General features: G+C 41.2%; 1 protein-coding gene across 4 annotated transcripts in view; it reads right to left on the reverse strand.

Annotated features, from left to right (window-relative positions):
• The window catches only part of LOC137382761 (mediator of RNA polymerase II transcription subunit 13-like), a 339747-nt gene that overhangs the window by 98771 nt on the left and 220705 nt on the right, over positions 1-20271 (reverse strand). For 3 of the 4 annotated variants that reach the window (XM_068055157.1, XM_068055159.1, XM_068055160.1), the window contains one exon: positions 4431-4593. In XM_068055157.1, the coding sequence (XP_067911258.1) occupies positions 4431-4593 (163 nt within the window). The remainder of the gene's footprint in view (positions 1-4430; positions 4594-20271) is intronic. The other variant, XM_068055158.1, reaches the window with a different exon arrangement.

The following is a 20271-nucleotide window of genomic DNA, read 5'->3' on the forward strand; positions in this document are numbered from 1 at the left end:
TGTTACCAGAAAATAAAAGGAAGGGACAGAACGTGTGAACGTCACATTGCACCAAGGAATCGTACAAGAAAAGGGAAATTTGATAATAGAACAAACTTAAAGGCTTTGTATCTGAATGTACGAAGTATTCGGAATAAAATAAATGAGTTAACAGCACAGATAGAGATGAATGGGTATGATTTAGTGGTGGTTACTGAGACGTGGTTGCAGGGAAACCAGGTTTGGGAACTGAATATCCAAGGGTACTCAGTATTTCAGAGGATAGGCAGGAAGGAAAAGGAGGGAGTGCAGCTTTGTTAGTAAAGCAAGAGATCAGTGCTGTAGGGAGAAACGATATAGGCACTGGAGATCAAGACGTAGAATCAGTCTGGATAGAATTAAGAAATAGCAAGGGAAAGAAGTCCCTGGTGGGAGTAATCTATAGGTCCCCAAACAGTATTTTCACAGTGGGGCACAGTATAAACCAGGAAATACTGGGGGCTTGTAAGAAAGGTATGGCAATAATCATGGGTGATTTTAATATGCATATAGAGTGGATTAATCAATTTGTATGGATAGCCTCAAGGGAGAGTTCATTGAATGTATTAGAGATTGTTTTTTGAAGCAATATGTTGTGGAACCAACCAGGGAGCAGGCTATTCTAGATTTGGTATTGTGTAATGAGGTGGGATTAATTAATGATCTCACAGTTAAGGATCCTCTAGGGAAGAGTGATCATGGCATGCTAGAATTTCAAATTCAGTTTGAGGGTGAGAAACTGGAGCCCCACACTAGCCTTCTGGAGTTAAACAAAGGTAATTTCATAGGCATGACGACAGATTTGGCCCTAGTGGACTGGGCAGGAAGACTAAAAGGTAGGACAGTTAATGAGCAATTGCAGCTGTTGGAGATATTCAATTCCTCCCAACTAAAATATATTCCAGAGAGGAAGTAAGTTAAGGATAACAAAGACAAAAACTAAGGCATACAATATTGCAAAGGCCAGTGGCAAGCTGAAAGATTGGGAAACTTTTGAAGATCAACAAAGGGTTACTAAAAAAATAAATAAAAAGAGCAAAGGTAAATTATGAAAGAAAACTAGCGCAAAATATAAAAACGGATAGCAAAAGCTTTTCTCAGTATATAAAAGGGGAGAGAATAACTAAAATGAATGTTGGTCCTTTGGAGGCTGAAACTGAGGAATTAATAGAGGGGAACACAGAAATGGCGGAGACACAATCAGTATTTTGCCTCAGTTTTCACGGTGGAGGACACTAGTACCATCCCAATAGTAACAGGTAATGCAGAGGTTATAGAAATGGGAGGAACTTAGAACAATCACCACCACTAGGGAAAAAGTACTGAGCAAACTATTGGGATTGAAGGCAGACAAGTCCCCAGGGCCTGATGGCCTACATCCTAGGGTCTTAAAGGAAGTGGCAGTGGAGATAGTGGATCCATTGATTATAATATTCCAAAATTCCCTGGATGCGGGAAAGGTTCCAGTGAATTGGAAAAAAGCTAATATAGTGCCCTTATTCAAAAAGGGAGGGAGGCAGAGAGTAGGAAACTATAGACCAGTTAGTTTAACATCTGTCATTGGGAAATTGTTAGAATCCATTATTAAGGAACTAATAACAGGACATTTAGAAAGTCAAAACGCGATCCAGATCCAGCATGGTTTTATGAAGGGTCAATCATGTTTGACTAATTTGCTAGAGTTCTTAGAAGCTGTGACAAGCAAAGAGGATAATAGGGATCCTGTAGATGTAGTATACCTGGACTACCAGAAGGCATTTGATAAGGTGCCACACAAAAGGTTAATACACAAGGTAAGATTGCATGGGATTAGGGGCAATTTATTAGCTTGGACAGAGGATTGGCTAACCAACAAAAAACAGAGTTGGGATAAATGGGTCTTTTTCTGGTTGGCAATACGCAACTAGTGGGGTGCCACAGGGTTCGGTCCTGGGGCCCCAACTATTTACAATCTATATTAATGACTTGGATGCAGGGATAGAAGGCATAGCCAAATTTGCAGATGACTAAAATAGGTGGGATAGTAAGTTGCATTAAAGAAACAAGAAATTTGCAAATGGATATGGATAGGTTAGATGAATGGGCCAAAATTTGGCAGATGGAGTTTAACGTGGATAAGTTTGAGGTTATCTATTTTGGTCAGAAGAATAGAAAGGCAAATTATCTAAATTGAGAGAAATTTCAGAGTGCTTTGGTGTACAGGGATCTGTATGTCCTCGTGCATGAATGGCAGAAAGCTAGTATGTAGGTACAGTGGGTAATAAGGAAGGCAAATGGAATTTTGGCATTTATTGCTGAAGGAATAGAATATAAAATTAGGGAAGTGTTGCTGCAAGTGTACAAGGTATTAGTGAGACCGCACCTGGAGGAGTACCGAGTACAGTTTTGGTCCCCTTACTTGAGGAGAGATGTAGTTGCATTGAGGCAGTTCACTAGATTGATTCCAGGGATGAGGGGTTTGTCTTATGAAGAGAGCTTGAGCAGTTTAGGCCTTTACTTTCTAGAGTTTAGAAGAACGAGAGGAGATCTAATTGAGGTATACAAGATGATTAAGGGGATTGACAAAGTAGACATAGAGAGGATGTTTCCTCTTGTGGGGCAATCTAGAACAAGAGGTCATAGTTTTAGGATAAGGGGTAGCAGATTTAAAACAGAGATGAGGAGAAATTACTTCTTTCAAAGGGTTGCGAGTCTGTGAAATTCACTATCCCAGAGTGTGATGGATGCCGGGACAATGTATAAATTTGAGGAGATAGACAGATTTTTCGTTGGTAATGGGTTGAAGAGTTATGGAGAACAGACAGGAAAGTGGAGTTGAGGCTGAGATGAGATCAGCCATGATCGTACTGAATGGCGGAGCAGGCTCGAGGGGTTGAATTGCCTAATCCTGTTCCTAGTTCTTATGTCCTAGATAGATGAGTAGAATGGGTAGACAAGTGGCAGATAGAATTTAATACAAAGTGTGATGTGATGCATTTTGGCAGAAAGGATAGGGAGAGGCAATATAGACTAAATGACAGTTCTAAAGGGGGACCTGGGGGTTCAGGTGTATAGATCTTCGAAAGTAGCTGGACGTATTGAAACAGTTGTTAGCAAAGCATATGGGACCTTAGGCTTCATAAATAGAGGTGCTGATTACAAAAGCAAGGAAATTATGTTGAACCTTTTTAAAGCTCTGGTGAGACCAAAGTAAAGTACCGTGTCCAGTTCTGTCACCACACTAAAGAGGATGTGAGAATCCTGGAGAAAGTGCAAAGGAGATTTACCAGAATGGTTCCAGGAATGAGGGATTTTAGGTATGAGGTCAGGTTGGAGAAGCTGGGGCTGTCCTCCTTGGAGCAGAGGAGATTAAGGGGATATTTGATAGTGGCGTACAATATTATGACAAGTTTAGATACGGCAGACAAAGAAAAGCTGTTCTCATTCGCTGATCGTACAAGAACGAGAGGACACTGATTTAAAGGGTTTGGGCCAAGAGATACAGGGGAGAATATGAAGAACTTTTTTTTTTACACAGCGTGTGGTAATGACCTAAAACTTGCTGTCGACTTGGGTGGTGGAAGCAGAGACCATGAATGATTTCAAAAGCAAATTAGATGGGCACTTGCAGGGCTACAGGGATGCAGCAGGAAAATGGGACTGATTGGATTGTTATAGAGCGCAGACATGGACTTGATGGGCTGAATTCCCTCCCTCTGTGCTGAAATGACTATGACTGATCCAAGGCCAGTCAGATGAACAGAACAACTTCTTAATCAGCCAAATATCTGAAATGCACAGAATTACACCATCAAGCTTAAGAGTTGCCAAGCTTTCTGATGCAGGTACACAGGTAGTTTGTTTGTCTGATATACACCCCATAAAGGGCAGAATCTACTTCCCCAAGTCCAAGCAGTTTAAATGAAGGTCATCAGCGTCAAAACTTAGGGATACCAAACGTGTGTAGTTGCACTGCTGGTATTGAGCCAGTTAAAACTGTACAGCATACCAGTGCTGAGTACAAGTGAATTTTTCACTGCTTGTTCAGCCAGGGCCATCTTACCCTATCCTGCATGGCGCTGTTTATCTGCTTCTTGCTAGGTCTAAATATCTAGTCTTAGTTTGAAGCGAGTCTGAGCAACAGCAATTGCAGGAGACTTGCATATAAGGCGCAGTGATTTAGGGGGTGGAGATACATTCGTGACGAGGGATCGACAGATGATGAAATAGAGGTGATTTGGCGTATTATACTTATGCGCACAGCTCTCTAATACTGTAATTTCTGCAATCTTTTAAATCATCTATTTAATTTGCACCCTGATTACAGATGCATCTGGGTACAAATATGCAGAAAATTCAAGGCTGACTCGTAGAATTGTGAACACAACTAACATTCTACCACTCTGTAGCACATCATACTTATTTAAACTTACTTCAGTTGTGTTTTGTTCAAATTGCATTCTTTCCAGACTTTCTGAACCATCTGATTGGCTATTTTCTGAGGAATTTTACCAGAATGTTTTGGGCTTGATGCATTAACAGCTCCTTCTTGTCCACTCACATGACTGATGACAGTCTGTGCAATCCCATCACCTGCTTTACAAAAAAAACATGAAAGTACAGTGACAACATCCAAAAAACAATCTTTGGGATGGACTTCAGATAAACTTTAACATAGTTATCTTCTACCTGTTCAACCATAAAACATGTCACAGCCCATGAGATAATAAATATTTCCCTAAACTGGAACAGATAATTCTAAAAGTAAATCAAGTGGAACTTGTCAACCTTCTCTGATTGCTGATAAAGTATATTTTGCTTTCAATACTCAGAGCAAATTATCAATCAAGAAGAATTTTGTTTTGTTTTGTTTTAGAGATATAGCACTGAAACAGGACCTTCGGCCCACCGAGTCTGTGCTGACCATCAACCACCCATTTATACTAATCCTACACTAATCCCATATTCCTACCACATCCCCACCTGTCCCTATATTTCCCTACCACCTACCTATACTAGGGGCAATTTATAATGGCCAATTTACCTATCAACCTGCAAGTCTTTGGCATGTGGGAGGAAACCAGAGCACCCGGAGGAAACCCACGCAGACACAGGGAGAACTTGCAAACTCCACACAGGCAGTACCCAGAATTGAACCCGGGTCGCTGGAGCTGTGAGGCTACGGTGCTAACCACTGCGCCGCCCTGGATTCTTAAACCAAAGGTCATGGGTTGAAGTTTCTTTACTGGAAGGAGAATCTTCATTTCTCTTGATATACCATCACAAATGTTAGAAATTTGAGCCAGCTATATTGGTTAAAGACACCAGTAGTAACATGGCTCTCAGGATAGATCCACTAAAGATGAAAGGCTTTTGCTATCTGGATAAACAAACTGATATAATTTTACATATCCCCTTGAAACAAACACTGTCACTAACCATGACAGAAACAAAACGCAATAATTATTTTGTTCACAAAAGATTCTTTGCAAATTTTGTTGCATAGCAGAGATCAGAGACTGAAATGTAATTTTTCTTGACAGCCAATGTGATTGCTAGTAAAGTGTCTTTACAACAGTAGGTCTCTAGCTTTTCCAGAAATTATGCATGCCTCAATGATGTACCTTTGAGCTGGACTCCCAAGCTCTTTACAAAAGGCTAATCACCTGCAACTTTTCTGCATTAAACCATGCAGTACGTCGACCATCTTCTTATAAAATACTTTGGTCCCGTTATCGTGAAGATGGAATATAGTTTTTTTTTTACTTCGTCTTGCTAGACTCTGCTGAACTCTATTTAGTGATGACAACAAACTTTAAAAACATATATTAAAAATCTATGGAATTTTAATCATGGAATGGAGAACATTGGTTTTTCAGGGCCAGAAAAATTGATCAGCCATAATTATGACTTAGTACCCCATTAAAAACCCAGTTACACCTCATTCAACAAAGCAGAACTTTATCAAGGGTTTTTATAGAGACTATTAGCGTAAAAAGTGGACGTTGACAGCAAAATAAGTGATTTCTAACTGATTTCCATCTGCGAGGATTTCGATAGGGCATCTGAGAAGTGGGGCATCACTGACAGCAACATCTGGATTTCCATGTTTAACTATGCATGTGCAGATGGCAAAAGTTGCTGTCAATTTCACAGACTGCGAACTTTGACAGTTTCGCCATCATCACAACTGGAAAATCTACACCTGTTACCCAGTGATGTTTCTGGCAGTAAACTATCAGTAAAAAGAACTGTGCAAATGCTTTGAAACTATCAAATATTGAACAAGTAACTTAATACAGCAAAATGAAAAGCAATGTTGGTGCAGTAACTGTTTCATACTTCAATCATGTTTTGGTCATGTATATTGGTTTACTTCACAATATATCACACTGTTCTATAAATCATTTAACCACTAATTTGTTAGAACAATCTAATGTCACTTACAAAATGCAGTTACACTGAAGTTTATGGTGGGTAAGCTTGCTTAAAATCATATGTAGTTTGCATTAATAGGGCATTTAGAATAACCAGATCATGCAAAATTCCAGAGTTTATATTCAGAGGTTAAAAAATGGAATATCTGCTGCTTTTTGCCCAGCCCACTGGCTGTTAACTTTTAGCTATTTGAAGTTTTATGCCAATGTGCAAGTAGGCAAATGAATGAAGTGAATCATGAAAGCACAACAAAATGATTGTGAACTTATTGTCAAGTGGGTATTTCTAACAAACAGCCCTACAAGAGAAACTGAGCTTACATTTGGTTAACAAAAATAATCTTTCACACTAGGTTTTGAATTGCCATCAGAATAATGCAATAAGTATTCTCATTATCTGCCATTTGGGAGTTCTGGAAAGGAGTTTGATCCATCTCAATCTAGTTCCTAGAGGCCATTTTCCATACCAAAATGAGGGCATTGAACCTAACCACTTAGTCAGAGGGGGTATATGGACATCCAAAGTGATAAATGGAGAAACTCACATTGGTAGAATTAAAACAGCAACTTCTCAGCCGGTAAATCAGATTGCTGATGCACAGCAGAGATAGCTTCCATCTACATTTAGTAATATAATCTCATGAGTGCACTTGATATAGACATCCCCAACATTAACAATTCTAGTTTTCAAAAAAATTAAACACTATGTGCTTAAAGATCAAGCATCTGCTTTTATAATTACCTGACTTGAGCTCAGAAGTTTCCCATATAGAACCCTTAACAGTGAATTGGGCAGAACAGTGCGTAAAAAAAGGAAGCCATCCGACAACACTCCCAAAAAGTGTTAAGATTCAATCAATGGAACTGTGTTATGAACACACAAATAATTTTTAAATTTCCTCTTATTTTGGGAGAAAAGGAAACCCACAATTCATCCTTCCATTCTGTACAAACATTTATTTCTGACATTACAAAATTAACTTGACCAATTGGACCAGTTTGGCATTGATAATACTACATTCATAGATGATCCCATTTGTAAATTTAAATCTGGAACTAAATACCATTCTTCCTATTAGCATATACCAAGTTTGTATTTAAATGAAGAATGGCAGAAAAGGAAAGTCAAATGTAATCTACCTAACTTACACAAGGAGAAACGAAAATAAAAAGAAACTGTTATTGCCAAATAGCATAAGGGGGAACTAAAAGTTCAGAAGCAAATGAATACTTTTGCACACTGTCAACCAAAAATCCGATTAGGATCTTCTACAGATCACTGCTATTAGTACTTCTTGTTTGACTATAAACATTTGATTAGAAGTAAAAAAAACAATGAATTGAATGCACCCAAGACATTCTATTCTAAAAATAAACTAATTAAAGCTTTGTGCCCAAGAAGGGCTTTTTTTTTTTGAAGACTGAGGACAAGCAATTTAACATTTTTTGAAACATGGCTACAGGGTAAAACAAAATATATATATATATATATATATATATATATATATATATATATATATATAAAGGTAAACAGAGTTACTTTAAGAGTGGAAGTAAAAATATTGTATCAGTAAACTTAAGCATTACATAATTATGTAGAAAATTCTTATCAGCTCCTGGGGATATTTTTTTTGTGTCAGTGACAATTCATTTTACCATAAAACCACATTTGGCACAAGGATAGTCGTCATGCAGCACAGTAAACATTCCATGTCAATATCCAAAAATATCTGCAGTTTAGTCGTTAGCATTATAGAAGAATTTTTTCAATAAAAATTGTAATAAATACACAAAGAACTCAAATGACACATCAATTTTGTTGATGCATTGGTTTGAAGTCTGAATCAACTTATCCTCATCAAAGTAGAGTGGCTCCAAATTCCTTTTGGATTGAATTGGACTTGAGTGCGCCACCAAATTTTTTTTTACATTTACTCAAACTTTGTTAATTTTTCAGTACTATAAACTCAAAATGTGCAGTTTCTACCATGTAACATCTTCAAAACTATTTGCATTGTGAATGCTGGGATCTGCAAAACTAACTAAATATATACATGATTGTTAGCATAATTTCATGTATAGCAGTCTCAGATTAAAATACAACTTGACGCATTTCTCATCTTACACCACCAATGCTGTCACATTCAACAAAGTATCACAACATTCTGCAGTTTTTACTGCATTACTGTATGGTAAATGCAAATGCATGAATAACTTTGCTATATTTTCATATTTCAAAACAACAAAGCTGTGAGGAGGGATGTGCAGAAGGATCATCAAATGAGACCATAAGGATTGCACTGAAGAACAAAAAGGAGTACTACATATCACCAGTCAGAGGGAGATAGAACAGCAATTTTGTAGGCAAATCTGAGAAATGCAAAAACAATAGGGCAGTAATAGGGGGTGGGAAGGGGGTTTCAATTACACTAATATTAACTGGGACAGAATTAGCATGAAAGGCAGTGCCAGGTCAGTGGGAGACATTCAAGGAAGAGAGGGCTAGAGTTCAGAGCAAGTATGCTCCCTTAAAGAAAAAGAGGACTAACAAATCCCGAGCCCCCTGGATGCCAAGGGGCTTAAATGAGAGGATAAAAGGAAGCTTATGACAGATAGCGAGGGCTCAGAGTATACAAAGTGTAGGGGTGAAATTAAAAAGGATATTAGGAAAGAAGAGGGCATGAAAAGATATTGGCAAGTTAAAAATCATGGAAAACCAAAATATTTTGTTTATAAATACATACTAAAGAAAGAGTAAGGTCTATTAGGGACCATAAGGACCGCAGTGGGGGCAGCACAGTGGCGCAGTGGTTAGCACCGCAGCCTCACAGCTCCAGCGACCCGGGTTCAATTCTGGGTACTGCCTGTGTGGAGTTTGCAAGTTCTCCCTGTGTCTGCGTGGGTTTCCTCCGGGTGCTCCGGTTTCCTCCCATATGCCAAAGACTTGCAGGTTGATAGGTAAATTGGCCATTATAAATTGCCCCTAGTACAGGTAGGTGGCAGGGAAATATAGGGACAGGTGGGGATGTGGTAGGAATACAGAATTATAAGATCATAAGAACTAGCAGCAGGAGTAGGCCGTCCGGCCCCTCGAGCCTGCTCCGCCATTCAATAAGATCATGGCAGATTTTTCTGTGGACTCAGAGCCACTTACCCGCGCTCCCACCGTATCCCTTAATTCCTTTATTGTTCAAAAAGATATCTACCTTAGCTTTAAAGACATTTACTGAAGAAGCGTCAACTACTTCACTGGGCAAGGAATTCCATAGATTAACAACCCTCTGGGTGAAGAAGTTCCTTCTTAATTCAGTCCTAAATCTGCTCCCTCTAATCTTGAGGCTATGCCCTCTTGTCCTAGCTTCACCTGCCAGTGGAAACATCCTCTCTACTTGTATCTTATCTATTCACTTCATAATTTTATATGTTTCTATAAAATCCCCCCTCATTCTTCTGAATTCCAATGAATATAATCCCAATCTACTCAGTCTCTCCTCATAAGCCAACCCCCTCAACTCCGGAATCAACCTAGTGAACCTTCTCTGCACCCTCTCCAGTGCCAGTACATCCTTTCGCAAGGAAGGAGACCAAAACTGCACACAGTACTCCAAGTGCGGCCTCACCAGTACCTTATACAGCTGCAACATGACCTCTCTGCTTTTAAACTCAATCCCTTTAGCAATGAAGGACAAAATTCCATTTGCCTTCCTAATTACACGTTGTACCTGCAGACCAACCTTCTGTGATTCATGCACAAGGACACCCAGGTCCCTCTGCATAGCAGCATGCTGCAACTTTTTACCATTCAAGTAATAATCCTTTTTACTGTTACTCCTACCGAAATGAATGACTTCACATTTATTAATATTGTATTCCATCTGCCAGACCTTTTCCCACTCACTCAATGTATCTATGTTCCTCTGCAAAGTTTCACAGTCATCTGCACACTTTGCTCTGCCACTCATCTTAGTGTCATCTGCAAACTTTGACACCCTACACGTGGTCCCCAACTCCAAATCATCTATATAAATTGTAAGTAATTGCGGTTCCAACACCGATCCCGGAGGCACACCACTAGTGACTGACTGCCAACCAGAATAGCACTCATTTATCCCCACTCTCTGCTTCCTGTTAGTCAACCAATCCTCTATCCATGCTAATACTTTACCCCCAACGCCATGCATCCTTATCTTATGCAGCAGCCTCTTGTGCGGCACCTTGTCGAAGGCCTTTTGGAAATCTAGGTACACCACATCCACTGGGTCCCCATTGTCCACCTTGCTCGTAATGTCATCATAGAATTCCAAAAGATTTGTCAAGCATGACCTGCCCTTCATGAACCCATGCTGCGTCTGCCCAACGGGACAATTTCTATCGAGGTGCCCTGCTATTTCTTCCTTGATAATAGACTCAAGCATCTTCCCCACTACAGAGGTTAAGCTAACCGGTCTATAATTCCCCATCTTTTGTCTACCTCCCTTTTTAAACAGTGGCGTCACATCTGCTGTTTTCCAATCTGCTGGGACTACCCCAGAGTCCAGCGAATTTTGGAAAATTACCGCCAGTGCACCTGCTATTTCTCCCGCCATCTCTTTTAGTACCCTGGGATGCATTCCATCAGGGCCAGGAGACTTATCAATCCTTAGCTCCATTAGCTTGCCCAACACTACCTCTTCCGTAATAATGATTGTTTCCAGGTCCTCACCTACGTTCGTCTCTTTGTCAATTACTGGCAATGTTATTAATGTCCTCCACTGTGAAGACCGATACAAAATACCTGTTCAATGCCTCGGCCATTTCATCATATCCCATAACTAAATTCCCCTTCTCATCCTCTAAAGGACCAACGTTTACTTTAGCCACTCTTTTTCGTTTTATATATTTATAGAAACTTTTGCTATCAGTCTTTATATTCTGTGCTAGTTTTTTCTCATGTTCTATCTTACTTTTCTTTATAGCTCTTTTTGTGGCTTTCTGTTGACCTTTAAAGTTTTCCCAATCTTCTGGTTTCATGCTGTTTTTGGCCACTTTGTATGCCTTCTCTTTCAATTTGATAGCCTCCCTTATTTCCTTAGACACCCATGGCAGATTACCCCTTTTCTTCCAGTCCTTCCTTTTCACTGGAATATACTTTTGCTGAGCACTTTGAAAAATTGCTTTGAAAGTCCTCCACTGCTCGTCAACTGTCCCACTATAAAATCTTTGTTTCCAGTCTACTTTAGCCAAGTCCTCCCTCATTCTATTGTAGTCCCCCTTGTTCAAGCGCAGGACCCTGGTATTGGATTTTATCTTCACACTCTCCATCTGTATTTTAAATTCAACCATATTGTCATCACTCCTTCCAAGAGGATCCCTAACTATGAGGTCATTAATTACTCCTGTCTCATTACACAGGACTAGATCTAGGATAGCTTGCTCCCTCGTCGGTTCCATTACATACTGTTCAAGAAAACTATCACAGATACACTCAACGAACTCCTCCTCAAGGCTACCCTGACTGAGCTGATTCGACCAATCTACATGTAGATTAAAATCCCCCATGATAATTGCGGTACCATTTTTACAGGCATTAGTTATTTCTTTGTTTATTGCCCGCCCCAATGTGATGTTATTATTTGGTGGCCTATAGACTACGCCTATCAATGACTTTTTCTTCTTAGAGTTTCTAATTTCCACCCAAATGGATTCAACCTCATTCTCCATAGAACCTATATCATCTCTCAGCACCGCCCTGATGTCGTCCTTGAATATCAGAGCTACACCACCTCCCTTACCTTCCTGTCTGTCCTTCCGAATAGTCTGGTACCCCTGGATATTTAACTCCCAGTCGTGACCAACCTGTAACCATGTCTCCGTAATGGCTACCAAATCATATCCATTCGCGATGATTTGTGCCGTTAACTCATCAACCTTGTTACGAATACTACGAGCATTCAGGTAAAGTGCCTTTATGCTAGCTTTCTTACCCTCATGATTTCCAACATCTCTAATAATAACTCCTGAGTTATCCTTCCTTTCTGCTTCTTTCATAGTCTGCCTTGAACTTAAACCCTCCTGCACACGTTAACCTGCTGCTTACATTTTTATTTACCATCATACTCCCTGTCGTTTTCCCTTTCCCACCACCCCCCCACCCACCCCCTCCCGCCGAGTCACTAGTTTAAAGTCCTAGAGACCACCCTATTTATCCGTTTCGCAGGAACACTGGTTCCAGATCGGTTCAGGTGGAGACCGTCCCATCGGTACAGATTCCCCCGGTTCCAAAACTGATGCCAATGCCCCATGAAATGGAACCCCTCTTTCCCACTCCACTCCCTTAGCCATGTGTTTACTTCCCTAATATTCTTACCCCTAAGCAAATTTGCACGTGGCTCGGGCAGTAATCCGGAGATTATGACCCTCGAGGGTCATAGTGCTTTATAATCCCCGAACAGGTCCTCCATCCTAGCCTTGCCTACGTTGTTAGTCCCAACGTGGACCACAACAACTGGATCCTCCCCCTCCCGCTCCAATATCCTTTCAAGTGGGTCAGAGATGTCCTGCACCCTGGCACCGGGAAGGCAACACACCATGCGGGACTCCCGATCCGACTTGCAAAGGATACTAGCAATCCCGCTAATTATAGAATCCCCTATAACTACCACTTGTCTTTTTGCTCCCCCCTCTTGAATGGCCTTCTGCACCATGGTGCCACGGTCAGTTGGCTCATCCTCCCCGCAGCCCTTTTCCTCATCCACACAGGGAGCAAGTATTTCGTACCTGTTGGATAAGGTCAAAGGCTGAGGCTCCTCCACTCCTGAACTCAGGATCCCCCTACCTGCCTCACTTGCAATCACACCCTGTTGTCCCTGATCACTAACTGAATTTGAATTACTTAATCTACCAGGTGTGACTGCCTCCTGAAACAAAACGTCCAGGTAACTCTCCCCTTTTAGTGTAGGAATTAGTGTAAGTTTAGTATAAATGGGTGGTTGATGGTCGGCACAGACTCGGTGGGCCGAAGGGCCTGTTTCAGTGCTGTATCTCTAAACTAAAACTAAAAAAAAAATAAGGTTAACCTGTGTGTGGAGGCAGAGGACATCAGTATGGTTCTTAATGAATACTTTGCATATGTATTCACAAAAGGAGGGGATGATACAGACATTGCAATCAAGAAGGAGGGGTGTGAAATATTAGATGAAATTAACACAGTGAGAGAAAGTATTAAGGGTTTGCCATCTTTGCAAGTGGATAAATCCCCAGGCCAAGACAAAATGTATCCTAAGCTTTTGAGGGAAGCAAGTGAAGAAATAGCGCAGGCTCTGACCATTATTTTCCAATCCTCTCTGGCTGTAGGAGTAGTGCCAGAAGATTGGAGGAAAGCTAATGTATTATTGTTTAGAATGGGAGGAAGTAATTGCAGGACAGTTAGCCTAACCTTGGTGGTGGAAAAATTGCGGGAAAAAGTTCTGAGAGACAGGAGAAATATTCATTTAGAAAGTCGGATTAATCAAAGATAATCCAGCACACATTTCTTAAGAGAACGTCGTGTCTGAATAACATGAATAAATATTTTGGGAAGGGAACAAGGAGGGTTGATGAGGGTGGTGCATTTAATGTAGTCTATATACGTTTTCGCTTTTGATAAGGTCCCACATAGCAGACTGGTCACAAAAGTAAAAGCCCATGGGGTCCAAGGCAAAGTGACAAGTTAGATTCAAAATTGGCTCAGAGACAGGAAGCAAAGGGTAACGGTCGATGGGTGTTTTTATGACTGGAAGGCTGTTTCCAATGCATTTCTGCTGGGCTCAGTACTAGGTACTCAGTACTGAGTACTAAGAAGTTTGCAGACAATACAAAAATTTGTGGTGTGGTTGACGAAGAAAGCAGTAGACTACAGGAAGATATTAGTAGACTAGTCAGGTGGGCGGAACAGTGGTAAATGGAGTTCAATTCTGAGAACGGTGAGGTTATGCATTTGGGGACGGCTAACAAGGGAAGGGAATACACAATGAATGGTAGGATACAGGGGTGTAGAGGAACAAGGGCACCTTGAAGTGCATGTCCACAGATCCCCGAGGGTGGCTGGCCAGGTAGATAAGGTGGTCAAGATTTTTATGATAGATATTTGCAGTAGTTTAACGTACTTGGCTAAAAGGTGTTCCAATTTGCAGACAAGTTACTTAGATAAATGAATAAATGCTGGGATAGAACCTAGTGGCGATCTACCCGTACATAAATAGGAATGACATTTGCTGAAATTTATGCATTACAAACATCACGGGACGTTTGTCTTTATTAGCTGAGGCACAGAGCTAGAAGGTTTTGTTGGAACTGAACAAACACTAGTTAGATCACGACAGGTGTACAGCATGCAGATCTGGTCACTGCACTATAGGAAAGATGTGATTGCACTAGAGAAGGTACAGAGGAGATTTATGAGGATGTTGCCTGGACTGAAGAATTTTAGTTATGAGGAAAGATTTGATAGCCTCCTCTGTTCCAAAGAACCCTAGCCTAAGGGGAGACCTAATTGAAGTCTATAAAATTATGACTGGTCTAGATAGAGTAGATAAGAGGCTCTATTCCCCCTTGGTTGAGGGCATAACCAGAGAGCATAGATTCAGGGAAAGAGATAGGAGGTTTAGAGGGGATTCGAGGGGACTTTTTTTCACCAAGAGAGCAGTTGGGATCTGGAACTCATTGCCTGAAAGGGTAGTAGAGACAGAAACCCTCATAACAGTTAGCAAATACTTGGATATGCACATGAAGTGTCGTAACCTCCAAGGCTACAGACCAAAAGCTGGAAAGTGAGATTAGGCTGGATGGCTACTTGTTGGCTAGCATGGACACAATGGGCCGAGTGGCCTCCTTCCATGTTGCAAATTTATATGATTTTCGTGATAAATATTTGTAGTAGATTAATGTACTTGGCTAAAAAATGTTCCCAATTTGTAAGCAGATTACTTAGGTTCTATCACAGCATTTACTCATCTATCTAACAGCCATCTACCCAAACAACTTTTGCCAAAATTTATGCGTTACAAATATCACTGTATTTTCTGAAGAGAGAACCTATTCAATAGTGAAATACTCACTATGGTGCTTAAAGTTCGTTTTGAAGGCAGCAGGAACTGAAGGGAGAATTGTTAACATGCATTTTTTTCAAATGGTGACTTGGTTTCTCAGTGTGTAAATTTAGTATAATACTGATCTGTGTAGAAGATTCCCAGGGTTAACCCCAATTTGCGCTGAGTTTGTAAATCTCAGCCAAAACAGTAGGGACACAATTATGTTTAAATCACTTCAAGGGCTTATCCACCCCCAACTCAGCAACCTCTCCCAAGCCTAAAACTCCCCCGCCACCCCCCCACCCCACAACCAAGAATTCTGTATTTCCCCCTCCCAACAATGGTTGTAATTGCTTCAGCCATCTAGGAGCCTATTATCTCCCCCATCCTCCTTAAAACACATCTTTGTCTGGGATTTTGATCACTTTTTCTAATTTCACCTTCTTTGCTTCGGCAACCATTGGTCCGATCACACCTACGTGATGTATTCTGGGTCACTGAAGGTATTGCATAAGTACTAGTTGTTCTTTATGTTGCATAATACTGAACAAAGATCAAAGGAGATATTGGTGTTCCTATTCATTATTTTGTAACCTCTGAAGGTAACTGCTCCAGTGTATGTCCAGTGACTAGGAGATGAATAACTTGCCAATAATGTCTAGGCTTGAACAAACAAGGGTCACTTGGGCACAATACCAGAATAATTTTTTTTTATTCGTTCGTGGGTTGTGGGCATCGCTGGTATCCCAGCATTTATTGCCATCCCTAATTGCCCTTGAGAAGCTGGTGGTAAGCTGACTTCTTGAACTGTTACAGTCCTTGGGGTGTAGGTACACCAACAGTGCTGTTTGGAAGGGAATTCCAGGATTTTGACCCAGCAACAGTGAAGGAACGGCATTATAGTTCCAAGTCAGAATGGTGTGTAGCTTGGAGGGGAACTTGCAGGTGATGGTGTTTCCATGCATCTGCTGCTCTTGTCCTTCCAAGTGGTAGAGGTCATGGATTTGGAAGGTGCTGTTGAAGGAGCCTTGGTGAGTTGCTGCAGTGCATCTTGCAGATGGTACACACTGCTGCAACTGTGCGCCTGTGGTGGAGGGAGTGAATGTTGAAGGTGGTGGAAGGGGTGCCACTCAAGCAGGCTGCTTTGTCCTGGATGGTGTCGAGCTTCTTGAAAGTTTCTGGAGTTGCACCCGTCCAGGCAAGTGAAGAGTATTCCATCACACTCCTGACTTGTGCCTTGCAGATGGTGGACAGGCATTGGGGAATCAGGTGGTGAGTTACTCGCTGCAGGATTCCTCGCCTTTGGCCTGCTCTTGTCGCCACAGCATTTACGTGGCTGGTCCAGTTCAGTTTCTGGTCAACAGTGACTCCCAGGATGTTGATAGTGGGGGATTCAGCGATGGTAATAACATTGAACGTCAAGGGGAGATGGTTAGATTCTCCCTTGCTTGAGATGGTAATTTCTTGGAACTTGTGTGGTGTGATTGTCACTTGTCTCTTATCAGCTCAGGCCTCCAGGTCTTGCTGCATCTGGACATGAGCTGCTTCAGTACCTGAGGAGTTGCGAATGGTGCTGAACTTTGCACAATCAGCAAACATCCCCACTTCTGACCTTATGATTGAGGGTAGATCATTGATGAAGCAGCTGAAGATGGTTGGGCCTAGGACAGTACCCTGAGGAACTTTGCAGTAATGTCCTGGGACTGAGATGATTGACCTCCAGCAACCACAATCATCTTCCTTTGTGTTAGGTATGACTCTAGTTTTGCTATGCCATACTCTGTGAAATGCTGCCTTGATGTCACTCTCGCCTCACCTCTGGAGTTCAACTCTTCTGACCATGTTTGGACAAAGGCTGTAATGAGGTCAGGAGCTGAGTGGCCCTGGCAGAATCCAAACTGAGCATCACTGAGGTTATTGCTGAGCAACCTCTGCAGGTAACTGCTCCAGTGCATGTCCAGTGACTAGATCATCAATCATTTGCCAATAATGTCTAGGCTTGAATAAACAAGGGTCACTTGGGCACAATACTAGAAGTGCCAGCAGAATAATTTTTTTATTCGATTGGAGGAATACAATTTAAATAGAAGCAGGACACAACTCTTCATTTTATTTCCAGACATTTTAATAGTTAATTATAGTCCATTTCATTTATCATTTATGTAACTTTCCAGAGAAACCTTCATCATATGCTGATTATTTGGAGAGCTCTGTTAAATCGAGTGTTTAAACAAGCTAAGAATCAAGTGATTTAACAAGTTAAGAATTTGTACCTCGTTACCCAGTACATTAAGAATTAGTAGACTTACTTAAGAGTAAGTTTTAAGCTTCACATTCATAGAAAAGACAGCATTGTCTCAGTGGTCGTATTCTCGCCTGAGTCAGAAAATAGTGGGTCCAAGCCCAACTCCAGACTTGAGCACAAAATATAGGTTGGCACTCCCTCAGTACTGCACAAAGATGCCAGCATGAGATGTTAAATCAAGGTTCTCTCTACCCACTCAGGTGGATGTAAAGAGCGCATGGCACTATTTGAAGTGCAGGTGAGTTTTCCAGATGTCCTGGCAAACAGATATCCTGCAATCAACACCTAACAGATGATCTGGTCATTTTTTCCCCTTGCTGTCTGAGACCTTGCTGTGAACAAACTGGATTTCCTATATTGCGACAGCAACTACACTTCTGACTGCAAGGAACTTTGAGACATCCCAAGTCATGAAAGGCACTATATAAATGCAAGTTTGTTCTTTCTTTATATCTTTCCTTATAATATTTTACTGCATTATTTTCCAAATGGTCATAACTCATTGGTGAAAACATTATGTACAGGAGTTTTGCTGGATTTGTTTATTCTTTCCTGTAGACTCATAAAGAACAGAAGGAAGCCCATTTGTCAGTGCTAGCTCTTTGAAACAGCTATTAATTAGTTCCACTCCCCTACTTTTTTGCCAAAGCCATCTTTTTCAAGTATATATCCAATTCCATTTTGAAAGTTACTGTTAAATCTACTTTCACCATCTTTTCAGGTTGTGCATTCCAATTGTAACAATTCAAGATGATCAGCTATTAAGAGTCTCAACAAAATGAATGGCTTGAAAATATATTTGTGTCACTGTACTCGGAGAGTTGGGTCAAAATTACCGAATCCGGAATACAGAATACAAAAATTTCTTTAAAGCAGGTTCCAACAAGAACTTGTACTTATGTAGCACCTTTAACATAGTAAAATGCCCCAAGGTGCTTCGGGGAGCATTATAAAACCAAAATTTGACACAGACTCCAAGAGATATTCGGGCAGATGATCAAAAGATTGGTCAAAGAGGTAGGTTTTAAGGAGTGTCTTAAAGGAGTAAAGAGGAAAAGAAGCGGAGAGGTTTAGGGAGGGAATTCTGAAGCTTAGGGCCTAGGCAATTGAAGGCTTGGCCACAAACAGGGGAGCAATTAAAATCAGGGATGAACAAGAGGCCAGAACTGAAGCAGCGCCAATATCTTGGAGGGCTGTAAGGATGCAGGAGATTACAGAGATTAGGAGGGGCGAGGCCATGAAGGAATCTGAAAAAAAGAATGAGAATTTTAAAATCAAGCTTTGCTTCACCAGGAGCCAAGGTAGGTCAGCAAACAAAGAGCGATAGTTGAACAGGACTTGGTGTGAGTTAGGACATGGGAGCATAGTTTTGCATGGCCTTAAGGTGATGACGGGTAGACAGTGGGAGGCTAGCCCATGAATGTGTTGGAAAAATCAAGTAACCAAGACATGGATGAGTGTTTCAGTAGGCGAGCTGAGCCAGGGGTGGAGTCAGGCCATGTTAAGGAAAGTGGGAAAAGGCAGTTTTAGCGATGTCACGGATATTGTTGGAAGCTTATCTTGGAGTCAAATATGATACCAAGATTGCGAACAGTCTGGTTCAGCCTCAGACAATTGTCAGGGCTGGAGTCAGTGATGGGGACCAAAAATAATGACTGCGGTCTTCCCAATAATGAGCTGGAGAAAATTTCTGCTCATGTTGTAGTGATGTCAAGCATTCTGACGATTTTGAGACAGTGAAGGGGTCGAGGGGTGTGGTGGTGAGGTAGAGCTGGGTATCATCAGTATACATGTGGAAACGGACATCTTTTCAGATAACGTTGCTGAGAGGCAGCATGTCGATGAGAAAGGGGTTCTGTCAGTGTACATGTGGAAACCGATGTGTTTTTGGATAATGCCATGGAGGGGCAGCACGTAGATGAGATAGGTCCTTTGGCAATATCAGGGGCAGTGGTGTGGGAAGGGCAAGAGAAATCATTGCAGGTGATTCTCTAGCTACAATAGGATAGCTAAGAATGGTGCCGTCCTACTTAGCTGGATATGGGTGAAGGGGCTTTGGAAGAGGATGGTGTGGTCAAGTATGTCAAAAGCTGCAGGCAGATAGGAAAAGATGAGGAGCGATAGTTTGTCACACAGAAGAGGTGGAATTGAGGGGAGATGGACCTTTGTAGCAGTCATGTAGAATGTAATTTGTGATTGATAAGAGCAGTTTTATTACTGCCAACAACCAATCCCCATCTCCTTCCTGCCTGTATCACTATAATGAAGTTGGAGGAGTTCCTCTTGCCACCAAAAAAGAGGGCAGTTGATGTTGACAGAGTCCCATCCAAATATTTCAAAGTTATATTTATTTATTTTTTATTTATTTAGAGATACAGCACTAAAACAGGCCCTTCGGCCCACCGAGTCTGTGCCGAACAACTGCCACCCATTTATACTAACCCTACAGGAATCCCATATTCCCTACCACCTACCTACACTAGGG

The sequence above is a fragment of the Heterodontus francisci genome, chromosome 23 (genome assembly GCF_036365525.1).
Source record: "Heterodontus francisci isolate sHetFra1 chromosome 23, sHetFra1.hap1, whole genome shotgun sequence".
In the NCBI taxonomy this organism is placed as follows: Eukaryota; Metazoa; Chordata; class Chondrichthyes; order Heterodontiformes; family Heterodontidae; genus Heterodontus; species Heterodontus francisci.